General features: G+C 34.9%; 2 protein-coding genes across 15 annotated transcripts; one reads left to right on the plus strand and one right to left on the minus strand.

The window, feature by feature from the left end:
- Nucleotides 1–11,842: 11,842 nt before the first annotated feature.
- Nucleotides 11,843–22,010, plus strand: LOC111378806 (nucleolin 2-like). 14 transcript variants are annotated; one of them, XM_023002064.1, is made up of 12 exons: nucleotides 11,844–13,528; nucleotides 15,037–15,126; nucleotides 15,208–15,444; nucleotides 16,113–16,334; nucleotides 16,414–16,525; nucleotides 17,359–17,517; nucleotides 20,193–20,311; nucleotides 20,378–20,457; nucleotides 20,547–20,626; nucleotides 20,702–20,742; nucleotides 21,347–21,395; nucleotides 21,729–22,010. In XM_023002064.1, the coding sequence occupies exons 1-12, from the start codon at nucleotides 11,966–11,968 to the stop codon at nucleotides 21,731–21,733; spliced, it is 2,757 nt and encodes a 918-aa protein (XP_022857832.1). In that variant the 5' UTR covers nucleotides 11,844–11,965; the 3' UTR covers nucleotides 21,734–22,010. The 14 variants fall into 14 exon arrangements, with proteins under 14 accessions (XP_022857840.1, XP_022857832.1, XP_022857834.1 ...); XM_023002066.1 differs by having other exon boundaries at nucleotides 20,400–20,457; XM_023002074.1 differs by having other exon boundaries at nucleotides 20,193–20,251; nucleotides 20,400–20,457.
- A 279-nt stretch (nucleotides 22,011–22,289) lies between these two features.
- On the minus strand, nucleotides 22,290–25,449 carry LOC111378808. The gene is made up of 4 exons (XM_023002077.1): nucleotides 25,322–25,449; nucleotides 23,931–24,071; nucleotides 22,478–22,734; nucleotides 22,290–22,433 (listed from the first exon to the last, which is right to left on the minus strand). The coding sequence occupies exons 1-3, from the start codon at nucleotides 25,359–25,361 to the stop codon at nucleotides 22,505–22,507; spliced, it is 411 nt and encodes a 136-aa protein (XP_022857845.1). The 5' UTR covers nucleotides 25,362–25,449; the 3' UTR covers nucleotides 22,290–22,433; nucleotides 22,478–22,504.
- Between the last annotated feature and the right edge of the window lie 6 nt (nucleotides 25,450–25,455).

Consider the following 25,455-nt stretch of genomic DNA (forward strand, 5'->3'; position numbering starts at 1 on the left):
ACTGCGTGCCGCACAAACCAGCATCGATCACCGGGGTCGGAGTCTCTTTTCTTCTACATGTTCTTACTGATGCTAGAATAGGGCGTTGGTGAAGCATCGAGTGGAGAAGGTAGAGAAAGAGACGAAAATAAATTTATTATGCTTTTGGAATGAAATTCTTATAATTAATATTTAATACATAAATATGTTATCCGATTTTTGAAAAATGAAATTTACTATCTGATTATAGAATACAAGTTTTTAAAAGTAGGGTGTAATTTAATTTCCAATTTTTCAAAAAGCAACTACCTAATAGGAGGCCCAAAATTAAAAAAAGAAAAAACAACATGTCTTCTCTTGTGATTCTTAATTCAAAATTAGGCCAATTTTTTTTAAAAAACAACACCCCAATAGGAGGGCCAAAATTTAAAAAAAAAAAAAAAAAAAAAGAGAAGAGAAGAAAAGAAAAAAATAATCTATCTTCTTCTTCTTCCTAAACTAGCCACCTCCATGGTTTTGACTTCTGATTTGGCTACTTCTCTACAACTACAAAAACTTCTCCCTCGGCGCCCGACGGTAAGTCCAGCTACTGGTGAATCCAGCATGCACAGCCACTCTCCCTCGCCAGGTGCTGGATCCGCACCTAGAGTTAAGAGACCATCAATACGTCAAACACCACTTCAAATGTTGATTGTCCACGTACAGACTTTAAAACCCACTTATAGCTTATTACTCTAATATCTACTTAATCATTATCCACATTACTCAACCTATTCTTACAAATATGTAGTTAATAAATCATAGAACCAGATGATCAAATCGTTCTCAGCTATTTGTTAAACATTAAATAATATAATATAGAAAAATATATAATCAACTTCACCAATTAACAAAATTCAAACCTATATAATAGGAGTAATATAATCAACCCAATTGAAAAGAAAAAAAAAACCCCCAATTTCAGTAGCTAATTAATCACACCCAATATTCAACAAAAAATAGTGTAAAAACTTCCACAAATCATCAACTGATAAATTAGCATACATATACAAATAACTTGTTCATGACAGCGAAATGCTAGAGAGAGACGACAACCCTATTCACGACAAGGAAAGTGAGAAATGGAGAGGCAAAAAAATTATTGCAAAGAACGGTGTGAGAATCTGTGAAATTTTGAAGGAGAATGAGAAATATCTTTAGACTTGAAGGAGAAGAGTTGAAATGTCGAAGGAGGTGAATTTGAAGGAGAAGAGGTTTGAGGAAGTTTTCACGTGTGAATGAATGAAAAGAATATCCCCAATTCCTTCTTCAATCTCATTTTACAAGATAAGGGTACAAGGGTCTTTAGATAGTTTTAAATAATCAAAATTTCTTTTATTTTGACAATTCTGTTCAAAGGTCCTTTGGACAAATTTCTTATGAGTGGTGACCAGCTTAACTCATTTTCCTAAGATTATAACCAAATATTTGAATATTTAAAAAAAAACGAAAAAAATAATAATTTTAGATTGAAATAGTTGTTATGTTAGAAACTCAAAGACAGGACCGGTCCTACGATTGTCGAGGCCCGAGGTGAAGTTCATAAATTAGACCCTCGAAAATTAACATAAATACAAAATTCAACGGTGTATTATGCAACATATTGCTAACTTAAAACTTAAAATTAAAACAATGAACAAATATATTATACAGAAGATCTATATATATAATGCTCAATGATTAACCTAAAAGACAATTACAAAATATCTATCATCTCACAATTAGAGTTTTCAATATAATTACTATGCGTGTCTGCGCAATTGTTCATACTATAACCAATCATATAAGTCGATCGGGCTGCAATTATATAAGCCGACAAGACTTCAAACATTTCCAATATATTCAATACAAGTTAGGGCAAATCATTGCTTATTTGAGAAGTAAAATTTTGACGAAAATTATGGAATCACACCCTTGAAAATTCCACAGTCACAACTCACAAGCCTGAAATAAAAATTTAAGATTAAACACCAACATAAATATACAATTCTATTCACTGTTCTAAAAAAGGTGGACATTGGCAGCGCCTAGGCGTTGCCAATGCACGATGTGCGATGGAAACACCAAGCCACTTGCCTTATTTAACGGTCAACTACTGTTGTTGACCGCTAATGCGCGTCTAGGCACGCATAATTATTTTTTTTTTTTTAAAATTATTATTATTATTATTAAATATTAATTTCTTTACTTCGATAGTTCTAAATTTAAAATAGTCGCTTGAAACCTTAAACAAAGGAAATCTTCTAAAAATTCCTATTTATTTAATGTTTAATATTTACATTTGGAACTTACATTTTCATTGAAAACATTGGGAAAATGTATAAATTTCCTATAAATTTGTTTTAGATGTATGGCAAGTATTATTTTTAATTATTGAACCGTTTTATGATTTATTGAAAATTAAAATAATATTAAAAAAGAAAACACATTTTTACGCGTATGCCTCATCTAAGCTCGCCAAATCTATAGCTTGGCCTCCACGCATCGCCACACATTACGCATTTTAAAACACTGATTCTATTGTAATAATCTATTCATCATAAATTTAGAATCCTATTGCAAATTGCAATTTCATCATAAGTCCTACGAAATCAGATAGACAACGAAACGATTCTCAATGCGGAAAGAGTTGTTTACATTTGAAGATTCGCTAACAAATAATACAAAATCAACTACTTATAGGCAAAAATCTTTTAGATTTATTTCTATCAATAATTCCCTAAAATTTTTCTCCTTTATATTACTAATTACTTCATGGAATATACCTAATTGTTTCGTGTATGATTATCGATTACGATTCTAATTGCAGAAACTACAGGCTATAGCTACTTTTTATAATAAATATAAAAAGTAAGAGAAAGGATAAGGCATAAAGCTAGCTCGAGATGGAGAGATGACCTGAAGTGGTGTTGCATGGAAACTAAAGAAGAAAGTGCTTCTTAGGCGTGCCCATTCACTCTTGGAGCTTGCCAGCTTGGAGGTGGCAAGTCTCGTGATTGGCGAGTGGTGACTCAAGGCTCGAGCGAGTGGTTAGGGTTGAAAAAGGATATAAGGAAAGAGTGAAGGGAATGGATTAACGAAAGAAGAAGATAATAAGCCGCCTAAGGAAATTAGGTCATCGCTGGTCGCTGTTCATTGGAGTTGGAGCTGCTTGAGGCCAGAGGAGTGGAAGAGCAGTCACACTGTCGTAGGGAAATCAGAAGGGAAATGAGTATGGAGAATAGATTTTCCTTTTTTATTTTACTTCATTTAATGAAAAAAGCTGGGCAAAAAATAAGCCCCCTCTGGTTTTGGGCCTAAGACGCAGGCCTCATTCGCCTCGCCACAGGGCTAGCTCAGTTAGGAGAGAATCCAATAACTTTTGGAAGCTACTTTTAGCTTCTAATTTTTTAATAATTGAACAAGACAATTTAGCACAACGCAGCCTTTTTTTAAGGCCAACCAACCCACGAATCGAGCCAAATTGGTTTTGACCCCGTTTTATAATAGAATGAATATTGGTGCTTTTGACAATTTGACTCATTTTGACACCACTAATTGAACTAGAGTGATTTATTATAATCAAACTATCTCACCCCTATGTAGCCTCGCTATAACTGTTAGTGTTTTTGTCATACAATGTCTTATCTTAATGATGACAAATATCGTTTGAAGATAGCGATTCATGATCGTGTTTAAGCCTTCCATTTTGGTGGATCTTATTGAGAGTTTTTCCTTGTTCTTCATCAACTTTTCACAAAATCTTGTTCACGTGTTTCATCGCTGTTAATCTCCATCTCTACCAAAGAAGGAGCGAATTGGGTTTAGGATATAGTGTCAATAGATCAGTCAATGTCATCATGTTTTCAAAATTGTTGGATTTTTGTTTTAGTGTTACATTTTCGGATGCATTGTGCTAAAAATATTTGATAATTATATGGGCTGCAACAGTTGTGATAATATAATCATATCTATCACCATATATCTTTAGAGCATTTTTAAGAGGCTCTATTTTTAAGAGCATGTTCTATCATTTGAAGAGTGTCTATAAATTTAAAGAGTGAAAATTTTAAAGTGCTTCAATAAGCTCTTTATATTTGATACTTAATTTTATTACTCCCCAAAAAACATTTATTAATTTTCTCAGGATTTTATTTTAACTAGCTTTCTCTAAATTATTTTATTATTTTTCTATATTAAAAATTGAAACACTTCAAATGCATTTAATTATAAAGAGCGTGTTTAACCCACTCTCTAAATTATAACTTGTTAATTCAAAAACTCTCTTGGGACATGATTTTAAGAGTTGACTCTTTAAAATAGAGATCATTTCAAGTTTGAAGAGTCTCTTAAAGACGCTCTCACCTTAAAAGGTTGATATAATTGTGAATTATTCTAGATGCTATATTACAATTTTTTTCAACAAGTTTTCTTAAGTCACTACATATATAGAGAGTTGATAAAATAGAACAAAATAAAGAACAAAATCTATTTTCATCATGTTATTCAAACACGCTTGTGAGAAAGGTCAAATCCTACATCTAAGGTCCGGTTAGCGAGATCTTTGAAAATTCTAGAGTTGTTTATTAAATTAAGAAGTTTGCTTTTGAATCTATTTGGATAATTTTATGGAAATGCTATGTTCGGATAGAACTGCCTTTAGAGAAAGTTGACCTAAATAATTTTCTCAAGATATTCTTTTACAAAAAGAAATAATCTTGCAAACAAGCCCTTAGTATCTTCTAACGGGCGGGCTCTCTACCTAATTTATATATCAAATCAAATCGAGTTGTTTACATCACATGAGTGTAATCAATTGGAAAATTAAATAAGAGATTGAATTAAAGTAATTAATTCTAGTCTACTCGACTATTTTACTCCTATAAGGTTCTTTGAGCTATTGTTGTTGATTGTAATGTATTGTCCTAATCAATAGTAGTATTCTTCTTGTTCAAAGTCTTTTTAAAACTCCGTCATTGTTGGTCTCGTATATATGGTTCTAGTTCTGTTCCTGATTTTTCTTTTTATGCAGTCTTCATGTTCATTTAAGTCATGGAATGTTAGACATTCGGTTCAATAAAGGCAGCATGCATTAAAAATTGAAGTAACTGAAAAGAATGAAGAATGAGGTTGTAGAAAAAAAGAGAGACAATATTAGAGTATTAGACCTTACATTAGTTGTTTAAATAAAGCAGTGGCTAGGTTTATATCCCCAAATTCATTGATTCAAGGATTTTGATGGAAGAAGAGTTTAAACGGTGCAAGTGAATTTAGGGTTCCACTAGTTTCCAAGTATAAAAGTCGGAATAGTTTATCAAATATTTCTAATATGACATGAGAATCTTGAATGAACTGTTGATATTTAGTTTTAATGATGTTAAGAATCGATAATCACAATCCAATAAATTCATAAAATGAATTCATACCTGCGGAAGCCATTATTGATATGAATAGTAGTTGTAATAGCAGTCAAGATCTTCCCCTCCTTGCTCCTCACAAAAGTATTAGCTATCAATGGGGCAAGCCAATAAAACATATGGAGAGGAGAGGGGACCTAGCCTTTATATAAGAAATAATTGAGCCGTCTCATTACGACTAGAATTCTAATTAGGGTTTATTTTCGGTCCACATATTTTAAATTACCACATCAAATTAATTACAACCCGTAAGGTGTAAAAAGCCCAATTGATCAATTAAAATACTGCTGCATGGTGATCGGTCTTGAGATGGAATCAACAACTTTCAAGCCAGAGATGAAATTTCTTAACCAAACGGCTTGGATTGTAGCCATGTCACAAATTCAACTTGCATAGTAGAAGATGCCACTAAAGTCTGTTTAGCACTTTTCCAAGAAATGGCACCACCAGCTAATGTAAAAATATAACCTGAGGTTGATTTCAAATCATCTTGACATCCAGCAAAATCAGAATCTGAATATCCTACCACCTCAAGATGATTTGTACGCTTGAATGTAAGCATATAACTTTCAGTTTTCTTCAAATATCTCATAACTTTCTTAGCTGCTTTCCAATGTTCTTGTCCTGGATTAGACTGAAATCTGCTAAGGACACTTATTGTGTAGGCTATATCCGGTCTAGTGCAAACTTGAGCATACATCAAACTCCCCACAGCACTAGCATATGGGATCATCTTCATAGACTCCCTTTCCAACTCATTCTTTGGACATTGAGTTTTGTTAAACTTATTTCCTTTTATGATAGGTACATCACCAGGTGCACAATTCTGCATATTAAACCTTTCTAGAACACGTCGTATATAAACTTTCTGAGAAAGTCCCAATAAACCACGATTTCTATCACGATGTATTTCAATGCCAAGTACATAAGAAGCTTCTCCAAGATCTTTCATCTCAAAATTAGCAGACAACATTTTCTTTGTCTCATGAAGTAGCCCTGAGTTACTGCTAGCAAGCAGAATGTCATCAACATACAATACAAGGAAAATAAAATTTCTTCCACTAGTTTTAAGATAAATGCATTGATCAATAGTATTTTCGACAAAACCAAGAGATGTCACAACCTCATCAAACTTCAAATATCACTGTCGAGATGCTTGTTTGAGACCATATAAGGATTTGTTTAACTTATACACCAAATTTTCTTTTCCTTTTACAACAAAACCTTCAGGTTGTTTCATATAAATCATTTCAGAAAGATCTCCATTCAAAAATGCTGTCTTAACATCCATTTGATCAAACTCCAAATTATAGTGTGCCACAAGAGCCATGATAATTCGAAAAGAATCTTTCGACGAAACAGGGGAGAATGTTTCAACATAATCAATGCCTTCTCGTTGAGTGAAACATTTTGCATCCAATCTTGCTTTCTTTCATTCAACATTTCCTTTTGAATCTAATTTACTTTTGAAAATTCACTTGTTATCTACAGCCTTAGCATCTGGAAGAAGTTCAACATGATCCCAAACTTTATTCCTTTCCATGGAATTCATTTCATCTTCCATGGCAGTTATCTAATTATCTGCATCACGACTTGTCAATGCTTGGTTATAAGTTACAGGATCAACAATATGCCCAATATTAAAATCGCTCTCCAATAAATATGCAATATAATCACTGGGCAATGCAGATCTTCTTTCCCTTTGTGATCTCCTAACTTGTGGCTCAGGGACCGATTCAATCGTTGTTTGAGGAATTGGAGATTCCTCCTGGTTCCTCGGTTCTTCATTAACAATTTCAATTGGTTGGGAACCAATTCTTTCCTGTATGACAGGAATTGGAACTACAACTTGATTAGGTTCAACAAGAATTTCTCTCAATGTGGAACTCCCACTATCTCCAAAATCGTTCTCCAGAAACTTAGCAGTAATGGACTCCACAATTCTAGTGCCGTGATTTGGACAGTAAAACTTATATCCCTTTGATCTATCCGGATACCCAATAAAGTAGCCAGGAGTTGATTTAGGGTCTAATTTCTTTTCAAATGGATTATAAATCCTAACCTCAGCTTGACATCCCCAAACTTTAAAGTGAGTCATACTTGGCTTACGTCCTGTCCATAATTCAAAAGGTGTCTTTGCAACAGCTTTACTTGAAACTCTGTTCAAAATATACAAAGCTGTTTTCAAGGTTTCACCCTACAAATATTCAGGCAAATTTGTTCTACTCATCATACTTCTAACCATATCTTTTAGAGTTCGATTACGTCTTTCAGAAACACCATTCTGCTCAGGTGTCCCTGGTATGGAGTATTGGGGTACTATTCCACACTCTTGTAAAAATTTTGCAAAATCACCCATATTTTGACCAGACTCGTCATATTTCCCATAGTACTCACCACCTCGGTCTGATCTTACAACTTTGATACTTTTCTCATATTGTTTCTCTACTTCCAATTTGAAAACTTTGAATTTTTCAAGTGCATGTGATTTGTCGTTAATCAAGTAAACATATCCATATCGTGAGAAATCATCAATGAAAGTTATGAAATATTTATTCCCACATATAGTGGAAAGCAAAGGTCCACTAATATCAGTGTGAATTAAATCCAAAATTTCATTACTCCTAGTCGAACCCTTCCTCGTAGACTTAGTTAAATTTTCTCTTATACAATCTATACAGGTGTCAAAATCGGAGAAATCTAAGGAAGGAAATATCTCATCTTTTACTAATCTTTGCATTCTATCCTTAGAAATATGACACAATCGTTTATGCCACAATATAGAGGACGATTCACGAATTAAAGCCCTTTTCTTTAATACATTTGTAATACACGATACATCACCAAAATAAGCCAAAGATAATTTATATAAACCATCACATAAAATGTCATTCCCAATCAAACGAGAATCATTAAATAACTTAACCGTTCCATTACCAAAATTAAATATAAAACCACAAGCATCAAGTTTTGGTATAGAAATTAAATTCCGTCTCATCTGCTGTACATAAACTGTATTTTCCAAAACAAGATAAAAACCAGACTCTAAAGTTAACTTCACTACTCCTATGAATTCAACCTTCACTTGAAATCCATTTGCAACGCTCAAACTTACTTCATTCTCACTTGGCCTCCGTTTGCTTATGTACCCCTAGAGAACTCTTCTTCTTTTCCAACCAAATCTTGAACTTAAAACAATCTTTCTGCCAGTAACCCTTCTTTTTACAGAACTTGTATTGATCATTTTTCTTTGTAACTCTTTTGGGACCACTAAAATTTTTATTCTGTTGACTTCGGTGAGACTTATTACCCTTACGAAACTTAGGTTTATGATTATGAGAAGGCCCCTTATTCTGTGATGGCTGAAAAGCTAATTGCACAGTTTCAACAGTTTCACGGCGCATCCTATACTCTTCTTGGGCACACACTGCTATGAGGTCATTCAAATTCCATTTATTCCGCTGAGCATTGTAAGCAACATTAAGCTGATTAAACTTGCTAGGAAGGTTATTCAAAACATGATAGACCAGGAAAGGCTCCGCAATGGGAATGTCAAGAGCCTTTAATTTAGATGATATATTTATCATTTTCATGACATGCTCCCTAACACCACTTGTACCATCATATTTCATGCTCATAAATTTATCCATCAGATCCCCAGTTTCGGCTTTATCAGACTCAATAATTTTTTCTCCTATAGCATCCATAAAACTTTTGACATTTTCATTATCAGGGATGGCACCTAGAATGGAACCAGATATCGATCGCTTAATGATTTTCAAACAGAGTTTGTTAGCCCTTTCTCACTTTTCATGTTCGGCTACATATTCAACGGTACTCTTATCTGTGGGTTTTTCAAGCTTTTTCTCCATTACAAAATCCAAACCCAAAAAACCAAGTGCTATTTCTACGTCTCGTTTCCATCTCACATAGTTATTCCCAGTCAAAGTTTCAATAGCAGACAATTGATTCGAAAGAGATGAGGCATTATAAACTGTGGAAATATAAAATATCACTCTTAATAGCATCCAAACTTAATGCATGCAATCAAATGGATGATGAAATATCCAACTAATTAATATGGGCTATTAATTAGATAATCCGTAATTTAAATCGAAACATATGAATTTTATTACGGTAAGAGCCTAGGTGCATCATCATAAAGTCACCTTTGGGTCGACAATACAACATGCTATAAGGTACTCTTAAAACACATCATGTAACTAGTTAACAAAATTACACTGGTTTTCGAAACACCAACACCTTTGGGCAGAAGGAAATTGCTAAACCAAAATAAGCTCGTTAACTTTCTCATGCCATTTTCCAAAAATATTACATATAATAACACTTTTGGGCAAAATATTATATGCAATAAATCAAAAGTTTTTGGGCAAAAATATATGTATTTTTATTGTAGAGAAAATCGAATAAATAATAATGAGTATGCCACTTTGGCAGCTACCACCCATTTTTATTTCAAAATATTTCTCTTAGTAAGAAAACAAGAATCGTTGCAAGGCCCATAGAAAAATTCAATCACAAAATAATAATCATGGAACAAATTATAATCATTAATTGATAAACAACAAAATTTATATATATGATTGAGCGACAAAATGGGCAACAAAATTTCAATATTTGAAAAGTGGAATTTAAATAAACAAATAATAACAACTATTGACTTTAACATTTTGACGAAAATTTAAAAGTCGTCAATTATTATTATTATTATCCACATAATTTTTAGCTGGTTAATTTTAAATAAAATTTTTAATTTGGGTCAAAATTGAAATTTTAGAGTCAAAACCCATTCAAAAATTTGCAACATGACCCCTGGTCTAAAATTATTAATAGGCCCTTTTAATTATATAAATTAGATGACATGTCCGCCTTTTATTATTTACAATCTTAACCCCAATCTCTAATTGCAGACAGGGGCCTCTCATCTCATTAATTGCAAGAGAGACCTCCTTCCCCAAAAAACATCACAGCCGACCGAAACAGCCTTAATTCCACCACCCAATTCAGCTTTATCAAACCCTAACAAGAACCACTGTTCGATTTGCACATCATACATATTTGATCCCTTCTTAAACATAATACAGATTCAACATTAATAAGAAAGGAAAAAAATAAATAAATAAAAATATGCAAACATATAACAATGGCTGCTGGCTCCTTTTCTTCTATTCCAAGTTCAATAGATTTCTTCATTTAACAACATCAATTCTCATCCCAATTAATTCATCAAAAGAAAAAGAAAAATGAAATACCGACAACTAATAATAATAATAATAATTAAGAACAGCAGACAGCCAACCATGATGGTAATTGATTTGGGTTTTGACATTACCATCAATTGGCAATTGACATGTTGAAACCTGGTTTTCTCAATTAATTTCCTTCAATCAGCGGTTTGAGAAATAGAGAGGTGAGAGAGGTAGTGTTTTGCACATTGGGTTTCCTGACTTAGTTCTGGAAACAGTGGGATTTTGGATTTCTGTAGATTTGGGTTTTGATGGCTTACGTTTTTGCCTTCTTTACTGAATTATAAATATATGCATACACGAAGTTATATGCACAGAAACATGAAAACAATAAAGCAATAGCAACCTTTTTTTTTTTTTTTTTTTTTTTTCTGTTCACAGCATTCAAAACAAATATATATGCACAGACTTTTTACGTGATATAAGAAAAAAAAATGAATTTCATGAAGGATTTCGATTTTAACATGAAGGCTCTGATACCAATTGTTGATATTTAGTTTTAATCATGTTAAGAATCGATAATCACAATTCAATAAATTAATAAAATGAATTCATACCTGCGAAAGCCATTATTGATATGAATAGTAGTTGTAATAGCAGTCAAGATCTTCCCCTACTTGCTCCTCACAAAAGTATTAGCTATCAATGGGGCAAGCCAATAAAACATATGGAGAGGAGAGGGAACATAGCCTTTATATAGGAAATAATTGAGCCGTCCCATTACGACTAGAATTTTAATTAGAGTTTATTTTCGGCCCACATATTTTAAATTACCACATCAAATTAATTACAACCCGTAAAGTGTAAAAGACCCAATTGATTAATTAATAAATTTGGCCCAAACACAAATATCATTATGAGCTATATACCTAACCCGTAAAATTTTGCAATCGAATGTGAAGCCCACATATGAAATTATTAATTATTCCAACACGAACAACTATTCATAAATGTCAATTCATTTTCCAAGGTAGAAAGTGCAACAATTCTCGACAAAACATGTGATTTGATTTGATACAAAGCAAAGAATTTTATCACACTCGCGAATTCTCTCTCGAAGGAGAGAAAGTGCCTACCTGACTATTTTACTCCTGCATGGCATTACTGTAATTGTAGATCTTTTGTGCTTATCTTGTACATGTATAGTTGAGTGCTAATCAAGTGCTAAAAGAAAAAGTAAAAAAAAAAAAAAAATAGCAGAAGTTGAACAAGAAAAATTCAGACAAAACAAATATTCAGGTATCCCTTCAACTTGTACGAGGATTCACAGTGTGACACGGGGAAATGCCTCCAAAATCTGCCCTCAATTGGGATCGGGGGAGCGCCAATAGATCCACAGCTCGCAAACCCACTCCTGGTGCCTCTCGCGAACCAAATTCCACAACACCCTACAATTCTCGGCCTCCCACCACCTCCGCAGCCGCCGTCACTCCGACGCCGCCCACCAACAGTCCTAGCTCCGTAGAAAGAGCTAAAGCCCGAACAACTAATTCGGCAGCTACTAGAAATGACTCGCAAAATCCTTTACATGAAACCTTTGTTTCTCAGCCTCAACAATTAAATTCAGAAAAAACCCTAATTAGGTGTGCTGGATTGATGGAATCTGATGTAGACGGTAAAAAAGACAGTATCAATGCTGACGCAGGAAAATCTATTGAAGCTGTTGGGCTTGAAAAACCCAGTCATGCAGAAGCTGAAACCACGGTGGAGTGTCGAGATGGTTTTCCATCTGATTCAGTTGTACCTGGTGCTTTGGTATTGAACTCCCCCATGCAGGAAAATTTTTCGGTTGAGTCCAAAGCTAGGTCCGATAATGGGGTGACTGGAGGTACGGCAGGTCCTGGAAATGGGAAGATGAAGATAGTGAAGAAGACAGTGAGGGTTGTGAAGAAAATTATTAAGAGGAGGGTTCCCAAGAGGGTTTTGATTGAGAGTTCAGAAAACCAGGGATCAGTGAAGAAAGAGGAGAATGTCTTGAATTTGAGTGAGGTAACGGAAAAGTCAAATATGAAGAATTATAATCTTGTGAATGACATGATGGAAAATGAAGCAATAGACCAATCTAATCTTGTTAATGAGGTGAAGGAAAAATCAAACTCTACTAATGCAGTTACAGAAAAATTTAACATTGAAACAGGTACACGTGTTACAGTACCTATGGAGGTTGGAAAGGGTAATGATCTAAGTGGCATTGATTCTACGGAAACTGACCAGTTGAAGATAAATGATGTCATTGTAGCCAAACTAGACAGAAGAGACTCGAATGCAACCATTTCTGATCTGATGGAAGCCAAAAATGTTGGTTCTGCTGCTGAAGTTACCCTGGAAAGTGAAACAACAAAGGGGGTGGAGGGTACTGTAGCTAAGGAATTATCAAAAGATTTACTCTTGGAAATTCAAAATGCGGGTACAAATGAAAAGGAGAATGTGGAGTTGGTTGAGGATCAAAATATGGATCCAGTGCGTGAACTTGGAAGTATGACTTTCGAGGTGGAACAATATGCAAGTCTAGTGGGAGAAACTGGAAGTGGGAATGGCAATGGTGAAGAGGGAGGAAAGGAAATGTTGGAGGATAATAGGGCTGGGTTGAATGAGGGATTTTTGTTGAGTGGCGAATTGGAAGCATTGGAGCGGAAAAAGAGGCGCCAAACAGAAATTTTTGTTGGTGGGTTGGACAAGGAAACAAAGGAGGATGATATCAAGAAAGTGTTTGAAGAGGCAGGGGAAATTGTGGAAGTGAGGCTGACAATGAACAAGAAGACGGGAAAGAATAAAGGGTTTGCCTTTGTGCAGTTTGCTACAGCAGCTGATGCTAAGAACGCATTGACCAACTACTCCAAAGTTGAGGTAACTTTTTCTACTCTGGTTGCCCTATTAAAGTGAATTTAAATAGTGCCTTTCCAGTTGTATACTTTTGATGTCTTGCTAGTTTGATATGCAATTCGTGGCCTATATATTAAGTAAGTTGATGTATTAATGTGATTTTTAACTCTCATCGGTGAAGACCAAATTACAAAACACGGTTCAAAGTCGCAGTAGGTTGCAGCTATGTCAAACTATGATAATTCTGGTCTATTATTCTTTACTTCATTCTAGTGGATCACTTTGTTGTTGTGGGTTGGAGCTTCTTTAGGTTGACAAGTCATTCTACAAGTATCTGAGTTGTTCATCTTTTAATTAATTTTAGTGTCACCTTCACATGTTAGCATGTATCGGCATTTCTAGTTTTATTCATTCTAGTATGTAGGAAGTCCATTTAGACTAATTATGAGACAATTTTGGGCGAAAGCACTAATAACTATAAAATTGATATTTGATAATTTTCATTGTAAACTTCAGCGATAATTAATCAGTTAAAAAAGTAGTTGCATATAAAAAGGAATTTTTAATGGCTTTGTGCTCAATTCTTGTCACAAAACATGAAATCTTTCCTTACAGTATGATTTTTCTTTTACTTGTTTGGATTGAATTGTCTCAAAACAAGCGAAAGAGTAGGAAGAAAGTCTGAACCACCTGGCAGCAATGAGTAGAAGCTTTGGAAACACATATCTATACTTGCATATGTGGATGTGCATGCTGTACATGTATGGTAACCAGATTGAATGCAACTTATTTGCCAATTCAACTTATAATTTACAAATAGTCCATTTATTCTGATGAGTGGAATGGTCCAACATAATTTGTTTGTCAGTTTGGAGAGAAATGCTGGGGTACTATTTGGTTACCTGGTATATAATTGCTATGATGAGTAATATATAACAATCTTTCTTATATTTTCGCAATTAAAATTTTCATTATAGTAAGCTGCTCAATTTGGTTACAAATTATCCTGAATTTTACACACAAAAAAGAAAGATACTGCTGGTATCTCTATTTTCAGAACACAAATCAGGAAGGTAGAATATGACTTCCATAAACTAAAAAAATACTTGTGTTCCTGGTAAATGTATCTTATATGACTAAGCATTCCATAGCATCCTACAGTTCAATGCCATTGACTGTAGTGTTCGTGTTCCACTTTCCCTTGGTTTGAATGTAGATGTTTGATTAATACAACAACAACAACAACTATGCCTTCTTTCCCAAAGTAATTTGGGGCTGGTTGTATGAATCCTTTTTTTGCCACTCCGACCCGTCATCTTAAATTCTTGGCAACCAAAATACACTTTATTAGTTTTTGTATTGAATCACTTATATAAACAAGACTCCAAAAGCTTCTTAAAAATCAACACAATGCATACTCCTCAAGCACCTCTCTTTTCTTTATCTCTCTCTCACTACTGTTCTACGTCATAAGTCTAATATGTTCTGCTGGCTAATTACTGTACTTTTGTATTTCTGTAATTCAAACTTAGATATGTGGGAAGCAGTGTGGAGCAGCCCCTGTTGAGGGCAATGACACAATATTTCTTGGTAATATAAACAAAACATGGAAGATTGATGATGTAAGCATTTGTGTTTTGTACTTATTTTGTCCAACACATTCTTCAGGTGAGTGATGATTCTAAATGGTTTTCTTTGCACAGATTGTGAAACTGCTAGAGAAATCTGGCATTGAGAAAATAGATGGCGTTACCATTAAGGCTGATCCTAATAACATGAAGAACAATCGTGGATTTGCCTTCGTTGAGTTTGAAAGGCCTAAAGATGCTCAAATTGCTTTTCATAAACTCCAAAAGAACGATATTTTTGGAAAAGACCTGAAGATAAAAGTTGAATGGGCACAACCATTAAACGAGCCTGCTGAAGAAGAAATTTTAAAGGTCAGTTTTGTGGAATCACACTGCTGCAATCTGAGTTGCTACATTTAGTATCCACTGAGGGAAATGTTAACTTTATTGATATTGAAAAGATACAATGAGCATAATTCAATAAACTCTAATCCAGATAAATCGAATCAGCAGTAATAGGAGAATAAAAATAATACCATATATTCAACCCTGAATATCAGGAATTATTTACAACAGAGTATACACATATTACAGCTTTTCCTAATTACTTAGCCCCCATTTGGTACTCATTAAATTACATTTCATTACATTCCATTTTTCTCTCTCCTATTTTCAACCACACAATCTTTCCTAAAATAATATTACACGTAAATTGAAATTTTTTCCTTCTTTTTCAACCACTCATTTTTAAAAAAACACTATTTCACCCATTTTTATTTCCAAAAAATGGGGGCCAAATGAGGGCTTAAAGCATGGAAACTTTCAGAAAATTCTGGTGTGCCTTGTTTGGATGCAAATTTCATTAAGAACTTAAATGCTTCACTTATTCTAACATTATGCATCCTCTTTGTATTCACTTGACATAATTTTGGTTTCGTATTATATTTTTCCCTAAGTTAAAGACCAGTGGTTTTAACAGAACTGAATTTTACTTGTTGGCTATGTCTAAACTATTGCGGACACACTTTGCCTCCATTTAGGTGAAAACTGTTTATGCTGAATATCTACCTTCCTTGTGGGATGAAGAGAATGTGAAAGAATACTTCAAAAGATTTGGTAAAATTGAGAATGTTGTCCTTGCAAAAGATCTACCTGCTTCAAGGAGAAAAGATTTTGCATTTATCAACTATTCAAGCCGTGAAGCTGCTCTTACATGCATTGAGACAGTCAATAGAGATAAGGAGAAGGATGATAGCACCAAGGTTAACATTGTTTGAACAGTATGTTGTCAATTTACATTCTAAAATATTTTCTTTAACTTAGATATATATGATCATTTAGGTTAAAATGAGGGTGTCTCTAGCAAATCCTATCATGAGGGGGAGGCAAATGAAACATGTTTCCAACCCCATTGTCAAGAAAATTTCCAAGGAGAAACCAAAGGCATTGAAACGTGAGTACTCACTTCAACTGCCACGATTTTCTGTATCCTCTTACGCTTATTGGGCTATGGTTCCTGATCGCTTTAAAGACAGGGCAGGATTCAAGGGTAGGTAAACTTATATGGCTTGAAGGATAACAGAGAGCACAAAGGATGAGAAGGGCATGGGGATATGTTTCCTAGGACGTAAAAAAAGGATCAATATGTTTAGTGACTTTGTGCAAAGAAAAGATTTGTTCTGATAAAAGCTGAGGGTAGGATAAAATTTGTGCCTCATAACTTAACTGCAAAATGAAAATTAGAAGACATACCAGGGAATTAAACATCATGATAGGTACTTCATGTAAAATTTATCTTCAGATTTGAAAGTAGTATAAAGTTTTAACTTAAGATTTATCTCCTTCCTAGTCTCATCAACTAAAACTATGTCATAAACAAAAGAATATACAAACGGATATCTTAGAACCAGTTCCATTTTTATGCTAGGGAGATCTACTATGGAAGCCATTTACTACTTAGGAGATTGATGGGAAGAGTTAGACTATACTTCATGTCGTAGATTCAATGAAATAAAAGAGAATATATATTTCTTTTCTTACTTTTTCAAATTGTTGTATGGAAGAACTCATTTCACGCATGACACTGCTGTCGAATGCTTCCTTGCAAGCAGTGTTGCTTTTATAATTCATAATCCAGCTTGTATTGCATGAAACTCCAAGATTGGTGATTGCTTGTGTATTAATGAGCAAAAAATAGTGAAAAATGTATGCTGCTAAGGAATGTATTGCTGTTTCAATAATTAATTTGATTTTTTTCCCTCAATTTTTGGAAATTCGTGGTTGTAGCAACTGTAAAGCTGCACGAACCTAGAAACAAGGGGCAAATGGCCAGCAGTGGTCATGGTGGTCCTAAGATTAATGGAAGCTCTTCTACCACTGACGAACTTATGCATATCTTGAGGCAACAAGCATCGAGTAAGCTGATCTCTTCTAGTCCAGGCATAGGTATTTTTTGTAATTCCTTTTTGTTTTTCTTTATCTGCAATTCTGCATTTTGTATTTTTAATCGGTAAATGTAAATATCATTAATAAAAAATGTTTATATACAATTACACCGGGCATACGCGGGCAAAACAGAAACCAATATCACATCCAATTTCTCCGGGCATACCCGGGAAATACAACAAAAGTGAAGTGCATAAAAAGTCAATGACCCAACGCTAAGGACTCGAAATGGATCAAGACATCCGGATACAAAGAGAACATAACTTTGTATACGTGTGTCTTGATCCGTCTCACAATGGAATCCAAGTTGGGTGAAAGGTTTTCAAAAATCTTCCTATTACATGTCAACCAAAGGTAGTTAACAATACTAGCAAGTGCAATTCTCTTAACGTTGCTTCACCATGATACCCCAGGAGCCTCTTTCTTCATCCACTTGAGAGAGCTAGCAAGTGTTGACATATATCTTTTGATGCCAAGCCAATGTCTAATATTTCCTCATACAGCCGAAGTGAAAGGACATTCAAAAAATAAGTGCCGAACTATTTCCTCCAAATGTCCACAAAGTTCGCACTTGCGATCAATAGCCAAGAAATGCAGTTTATCTTTAGTTAGGAGCTTTGATTGGGCCCCTAACCAAATAAAAAAAGAGTGTTTCGGAGTAATGCAAGGCTTCCAAACGTCGGTTGCCCAAGGTTTCTTTGTACCCCTCGGCCTGAAGAAATCATATGCCCTTTTTGTGTTGAAGTTATGGCCTGTTTCCCCAGTGAAAAAACTGTCCAGAATTCCCAGATTGTTTTGAGCAGTCCGAAAACCCAGAAAACTGTCCAGATTTTCCTGTTGCCGGACTGAGATTTCTGCCTGAATCAGCTCAATGTTCTGTTCATTCGGCGGGCTGTGAAAACTGTCCAGAGTCTTATGAAGTCGGTCAGATGTTCCTCCCAGATTCGGCCCCCTGCTTTGAGCATTAGGCAGATCCAAAAATCTGTCCAGATGTTGTCCCCTTTCCTGTGCAACAGCAAGCTTATGAAGCAGTATATTTCTGATTTCCAGCAATTTTTTAAAAAGTGGAGAGTGATCTTTTCTATGATGAACCTCCCAAATGCAAGCCCCTTTAAGATACACTTACTAGTATTGTAAGAGGTGTTGACTTCATAATATTTGCTGTCATCTCCAAAACTTGTTTGTTGAATGTGTTAATTTTATTACATGGAGCTGGTTACGTACTATTATAAGCTCGATGAGCATGTCCATTAATTCATCATAAGATGAGACCTTAATGATGCTAATAGTGTTGAAACCTTGGACTCTGCAATTTCAGCTACCTTTCACTTCTGAAGTTCAGCCTCAGCTAAAATACAGACCACTCCTAAAGTTTGACCTAATTTTTGTCTTTTATAGTTAGTAACGGTTAAATGCAAACCACTCCTAAAGTTTAACCTAATCTTTTATCTTTTATACTTGGTAACTGCCTGGAATGCCTAATGAAGTGTCTAATGCTATATCAAGCTGATCTAATTTGTTTGGAGTTAATTTCTTTGAACACGCACTTCGGAATGAAAGACGTGCAAATCAACGTCCATGCCTTCGACGAGAGTTGCAAAATGTCCTACAAAACTTTTCAAAAAATTGCTTGCTGGTTTTAGTTGGTGGTTACCTAACCACATATTACTATGGATTACCTAACTTCAAGAGGCCAAGAAGAGTTTTATATAAGACAATCCTAGACCATCTTAGGGCCTCACATGCAAAAGATGGTTTCACATCAATGTTGTAGTGTGCTTCTCACTCCTCTATGCTATTTGGAGCCTTTGCTTCACAAACTTGGATTTGCATTATTCTTATCTTCATCTCAGAAGCTGAAATTGGTCTCTTTGCAATTAGTATTCCAAGGCACGCACGAGTCCTTTCATATTTAGTTGCATTTTGGTAATCAAATACCAAGAACGTTATAATTTCAGCTTCTACGAGTTTTAAAAAGTGTAGTTCTCTATATTTTGGTGACGGCTGTTACTTACATGCATAATCTTATAATTTTTTTTTTCCCGAAATCTAGAAACTTGAGCATGCTTCTGCTCTCTCTCTCTCTCTCTCTCTCTATGCCTGTGTGCAACTGTATCTGCACTAGACAAGATTTAAAAGATTTTTCCCCCCCCTATTGTCAAGGTCAAGGTCCGGTTTCAATATTTTTGATATATCAGGCCTCGGCAGTGATCTGGTTCTCTTCCACCTCAATTCAATAAAATATGAAGGCATGGAGTTAGAATAAAGGGAGTATCAGTTTTTTAATGGCTTCAAAATTGCTTTAGCCCCAGTTTGGTTCCCTTTCTTCCAAATTCTAATGTTTGGAATAGTGTTTTTTGGGAGAATGTGTGAGGAAAAGTTTTCGATTTACATATAATATTAATTTATGGAAGATTGTGTGGTTGAATATAAGAGAGAGAGAAGAAAAAATTGAAACAAAAGGGGGCCAACTGGGGGGTTGATGCTAATGTTGTGAACCTTGTCCATACCCAATTGGCTTAATACAATAAGTGCTTATTCTGATTCATTCTTAGGCCTTTTCTAATTTGTATCAATACCAGAATATTTGTACTTGGGTTTCCTTCCTATTCCTATTATAGGTTGAATTTCTTGTGAGGTATCTTATCATCCTCCTATCTTCCTTGTCTGAACAGGCACCACTTTTCCGGAACATCATTTTCCTGCTGCTGGGAGCAGGCAGCCATATTTTCTTGTGGGTTTTTGTGCTTGCTCTCCAATCTCGTCCTGCGTCACTTCTTCCCTTTTTATACATGTAATCTGCTAAACTATATATGCTCTATGCATGGTATATAAAATAAACCTATATCCACTTATGCAGGGACATGATCCCCTTTATTCAGAGTCTAGAGGGTTGCCTCGAGCATGCACTGAAAGCTATTATCCAATTTCGGGCCCAAGGTTTTTATTTTCTTGAGCTACAATGAATCATTTTAGTGTCTGCTAGTGCATTGTTTCTCTGATGATCTTTTCTTATTTTCAAATTCCAGTTCTTTGTCCCATGGTGCTGGATCAGTTGGGATGGCATCTTTTCCCTACCATCATCAACAAATGCCTGATTATGCATCTGGTAAGTGTCTGTAATGTGCACTTTATTTTTGTAAAATCTTCTAAAATTGACATGCAATGTTTTCTCCGTACTCAGCATCAATCCATCGGAGGGAAAATTATCCTAGTCCTTTGGAGGTATGGAACTATGCTGCATAATTCTTTTTTTTCTTTTCTCATCGGGATATGTATCCGGTGTAAATTATTGTAGCTTACTTTACCTTTTCATTTTTAAGTCTTAGAATGTTGGCAGACTTCTCGTACTAGAATGACTTCCCGTACTAGAATGACTTCCCCTCCATGAGGTTTTTACTCTGTAAGGGTTAAGGGATTTTATTGGGGGTTGTGTGGTCATCCAGCTTCGTTAAATTCCTTAGTGAGAACTTTCAACTCTGTATATTTTGTGTTGGCCTTTATCTGAGTTGGGTTTCAGTGACCTGTTTTCTATCTCAAATGATTATCGTTAACTGCGAGCAAAGGAACAAGAGAGCTTATCAGTGACCCTTAAAAGTTTCGGGAGATCTTGTTCTTGTACTGCCCATACAAAATGCATCTCGAAAATCCCCACCTGGCCCTGCACCCCCAAAATGTAAAGAGAAAAAAGAATTTATTGTGTTTCTAGTCCAAAAATACATTTAAGATATATAATCTGTGTAATTCTCACTTGTTTAATGCTATAAAATAAACGGTTTTTCTTCAGGAAGGGCATTCTTATATTTGTTTAGAATTTTTTTTTTTGCAGACAAGGGAACAAGATCTTTACTATGGGAACAATGGCATACATCGTAGATGTAAGTAAAATTGTCGTCTTTAAAGGACTCGGATGATGAATCTTTTGTTCCATTAGCTGGACACTCGAAATATGACTTGCTATCCTATTTATATCTACTTAATAGAATATGTTCACCATTTTGTTTCCTCACCACGTTAGTCAACATCATCTCCATAGCCAATCTGCTCAACACCTAGATTTTTTCTTCTTGTTGCTGCCTGGAATTTGTAATTTAAGCATTCTGGGGAAAAACTCTCCATTCGATCTTGATCAGAAGACATTTGACCCTAAATTTATCTAGTATAAAGCCTAGTAGTTTATTGTTGTTTAAAAAGTTGTTATTACTCCTCAGATTGATGAAAGCATTTAGAGGACGAGTGTTGCTGACAAGGTGTTGCCTGGTTGACCCCGAATTCGACTAGATTTTCTTGTAAATTTCTGCAGAAATGCCCAAAAATTGACAGTTTATTACATGTTCTTGTAAATGTCTGTCCTCAAGTACCCTGATGTTTGTTATACATTTCTAGTCCTTATAAGAGGGTTTTGATGTCTGTTTATACTCTTTCAAGCTGTTAAAATTGTTAATATTTTGATGGTAATGGCTGATAAGTTATTGGATTTTGACATATTTATATTTAAATATGTTGAATTTCATTTTAGAAGTAAGCTGTCCTTGCTTTGATTAAAAAAAATGCCTTTATAACAAAATTAGCCATAATAATTAAATTGAACAATTGTTTCTTAATTGACTAAAAATGCATTCCTAATCTGAATTCTAGAAAATTGTAAAGGGTTATGTCCCCAGTTATAACTACACATCTACGCCTCAATGGATGGTCATGGAGGAGAATTCCAATCGAGAAATGGCACTCATCCATTGGATGCATTTACTCAACCAGCCACTCACAAGGGCTTAATTCAGTACTGTTCTTATTGGATTAGGAAGGACAATCCAAGTGGCTATTAAAATCTGTTTATGAAGATAAATTGCACAGGAAAAAAGAAAATGAGCATAAATTATCTATAGTTCAGCTAATAAGTACTAAACATCTGTTTGTGCAAAACACATAATCGTAGAAAAAACATGGATAACGGTTTCTAACAATGCAGAAACAAACGTAGACACGTTTAGTTAGTATTCATTCCCACTTGATACGCGACCCATTGACGATCACTATATGGCTTAACAATGGCACCATCAGGGATTGGCATGTTAGTGCTGCGCGCAAAAACCACAGTTTTCCTACGAGGTGAGTCCGTGTCAGTAACAGGTTCAGTGGCAACCGAATGCTCAATGGATGTAGAAGGTGAAGATGCCCTGTGAGGTGAGGAATTATGATTCGATGGACCTGTCATATCTGCATTCACATTCTAATCAGAAGTCTTTTGTCTTTTGCAATTTATCTTGCCTTCTGGAGATTAAGACAAAATGAAGTCATTGTAACTTGTGTAAAAGCAAATTAGAATTATGTTACTATAAGTATTAGTAATATGAACCAGACAGATAAGCAAGGGAAAGTCGAGAACTTTCGGCAGATCAAAGAAGTTTCGCCTACATCTTGGATGAAAATGAACACGAAAATCACATCAAACCATAGCTGTAACTTTACCATCTGATGCATAATCCCTTTCTTAAACTGCTCACTAAACCATTTCAAGTACTAGGAAATACAATCATTGTATTCAGTAAACAGTTTTTTCAAACATTAAATTTACCTTTACAATCTTCAAACCATCCTTGAGACAGCACTTTAGTTTTCTCAGTCTAAAAGCTTAGCATTGACCTGGGTGACCTACTTTTCTTAGGTAGAAGGGCATCGGTGCTCTAAACCGAGTTAATGAGATCAGTGAAAACTTTTTGCCTAAATTCAAGACTTCAAGCTTAACTCAAATGCCTTCACTTCACCAGTTGACCAATTCACTGGTGAAAAGTGACAGGCGCTGCCAATCATTTGACAAATTTGAAAGGCGTTCCTTAGTTTTTCTAATTGCTTCGACTTTCTTCACTAATTGACCAACAGGATGATGGCTCCAGAAGGATGTCCTCTTCAGCTTTCGTAGAACCACCATACCTCCTCTTCCTGATCATAGTGTGCAACTCTCATCTTTGGCAGAGATGCCCAAGATTGCAGTGCCTTATTACATTTTGTATATATTCAGCATGTCAAAAGTCTACTAGGAAATTTCAATTGTAAAAATCATCAAAATAAAATAGCGATATAAACATAATGTTTTATTTAGATGCTCATACAGCTTCCCGAACTTATCACTCTTAGTAATTGACTTTATGTGAATCAAACTCCCGCCTTTAATTTTAGCAAATTGGTTACCCAAGGTTGGCCTTGTCAAGAATATCAATATCCATGCACTGGAAGGAAATGCAAAATATTTATTCATGGCGAACATTTCAATGTTCAAAATGTTCTACCTTAAAACTGATGCAGCAAGCAAATAAATATTATTCATCTATGGCCTGTGTTTCCAGTTTGCCCAGTCTAGATCTGCATTCTAATCGACGCTAGGAGCACAATATGGAAGAGTACATTAATAGTACCTGGCTTTTGTTTTTCACCTTCATTTTCCACATCATTTTCATCTTTGAGTACAACGGTGGGCTGCACATTCACTTTAAAATCATGAGCAGCAGTAGATCCCAAGCTGGATGAGACCTCCAAGGCTCCCTTGTCCGGAGGAACTGATTTGTCATTGACCACACCCACAAAAACAATAAAGAAATCTAATTATATATCTTGAATACCAGCTCCGTGTAATATTCTGCTGATGCATCGACATTTATACCATGTGCTTACATAAATGTAAATGCATTTATTAAGAATTACCATAGTTACTGGGGCCAGGCCACGTATAAAGAATCATTTAAAAGAATGGGAAGAGGGAGAATGGACATGAAATAAAAGATATAGAGCAGATATTTTAAGACCAGCTTCTGCAAACAGGACTTGAGATACACAATAAGTATCAGAAAGACCAGGACAAGAATTGACAGAAAGAAGGATGTAACCCGCTGAATTAAGGGAACCACTTAGAAATTAGAGATAATAAAGATATTATTAAAAAGAAAAGAAAATATGAATAATTATAAGCAATACGCATATATCCAAGCTCCCCTTCAACTATGTGAGAGACCCAACATCAATATTATTTTATCCTTCATTTCACTTCTACATATTAATGTAAATAACAGCAATTAACAGCTGAGTTAGAGACCAACTCTTTGGATTCAGGCAAACATGGAATGTTTCTCTATAAACAAAATAAATAATTTTGTAAGAAATTGCATCATATTGTAATAATTTCTGTTTTTTTTTTTTGGGGGGGGGGGGGGGGGGGGGGGATTAATAAAAGTCAAGTTGCAAGGGAGCGAATATAATTCTAGTAGAAGTAAGAATGAAGATGAGAATGGGCAGCTTTCATCAAACAGTATACATACGTATTGTAAAAAATCGTTATTAGTCAAATATCAATCAGATTTAACACCAATATTGAAATTTATAGATGCTATCAATCAGAAAGAAGGTATAAAGCAAAAGTTGCATCTGTCATTCTAATGGAGGAAGCAAAAAGCATACTGAACAAAGAGTGATTTATCTGGAAAGGGTAAACCAATCAATCACTGTCTAACTATAGTTTTGAGATATTATAAGCTTTAATAACCTATCGCAACACCATTGAAGTATTAATGGAGACTTTCTCATCTTCTTAGAAGTACAAGCCAATATTCCTAAATCAAAATGAAGCGTGCTCAAAGAGAAAAAGGGTGTAATGTAAGTACATATATGTCGCAGCAAGAAGCTTTTTTCATCATATACTTGCACACAATGTAGTTGCTCATAATACAATACTAAAGCAAGAAAGGAATAATCGAAGTAGCTGCTTTGAGAGACTGGAACAAACTTCAAACCAAATAAATAATTAGTTTCTTACTTTTAGTAAGAGCATCGTAAGCCACTTCAGCAGCATTCATCTCTGCCTGCTTCTTACTTTTGGCTTCAGTACCTCGGAAAGTGTCACTTCCGATCTCCACAGTTGACACAAATAGAGGCTTGTGAAGGGCACCT

Source organism: Olea europaea, unplaced genomic scaffold (assembly GCF_002742605.1).
Source record: "Olea europaea var. sylvestris unplaced genomic scaffold, O_europaea_v1 scaffold187, whole genome shotgun sequence".
Classification (NCBI taxonomy): Eukaryota; Viridiplantae; Streptophyta; class Magnoliopsida; order Lamiales; family Oleaceae; genus Olea; species Olea europaea.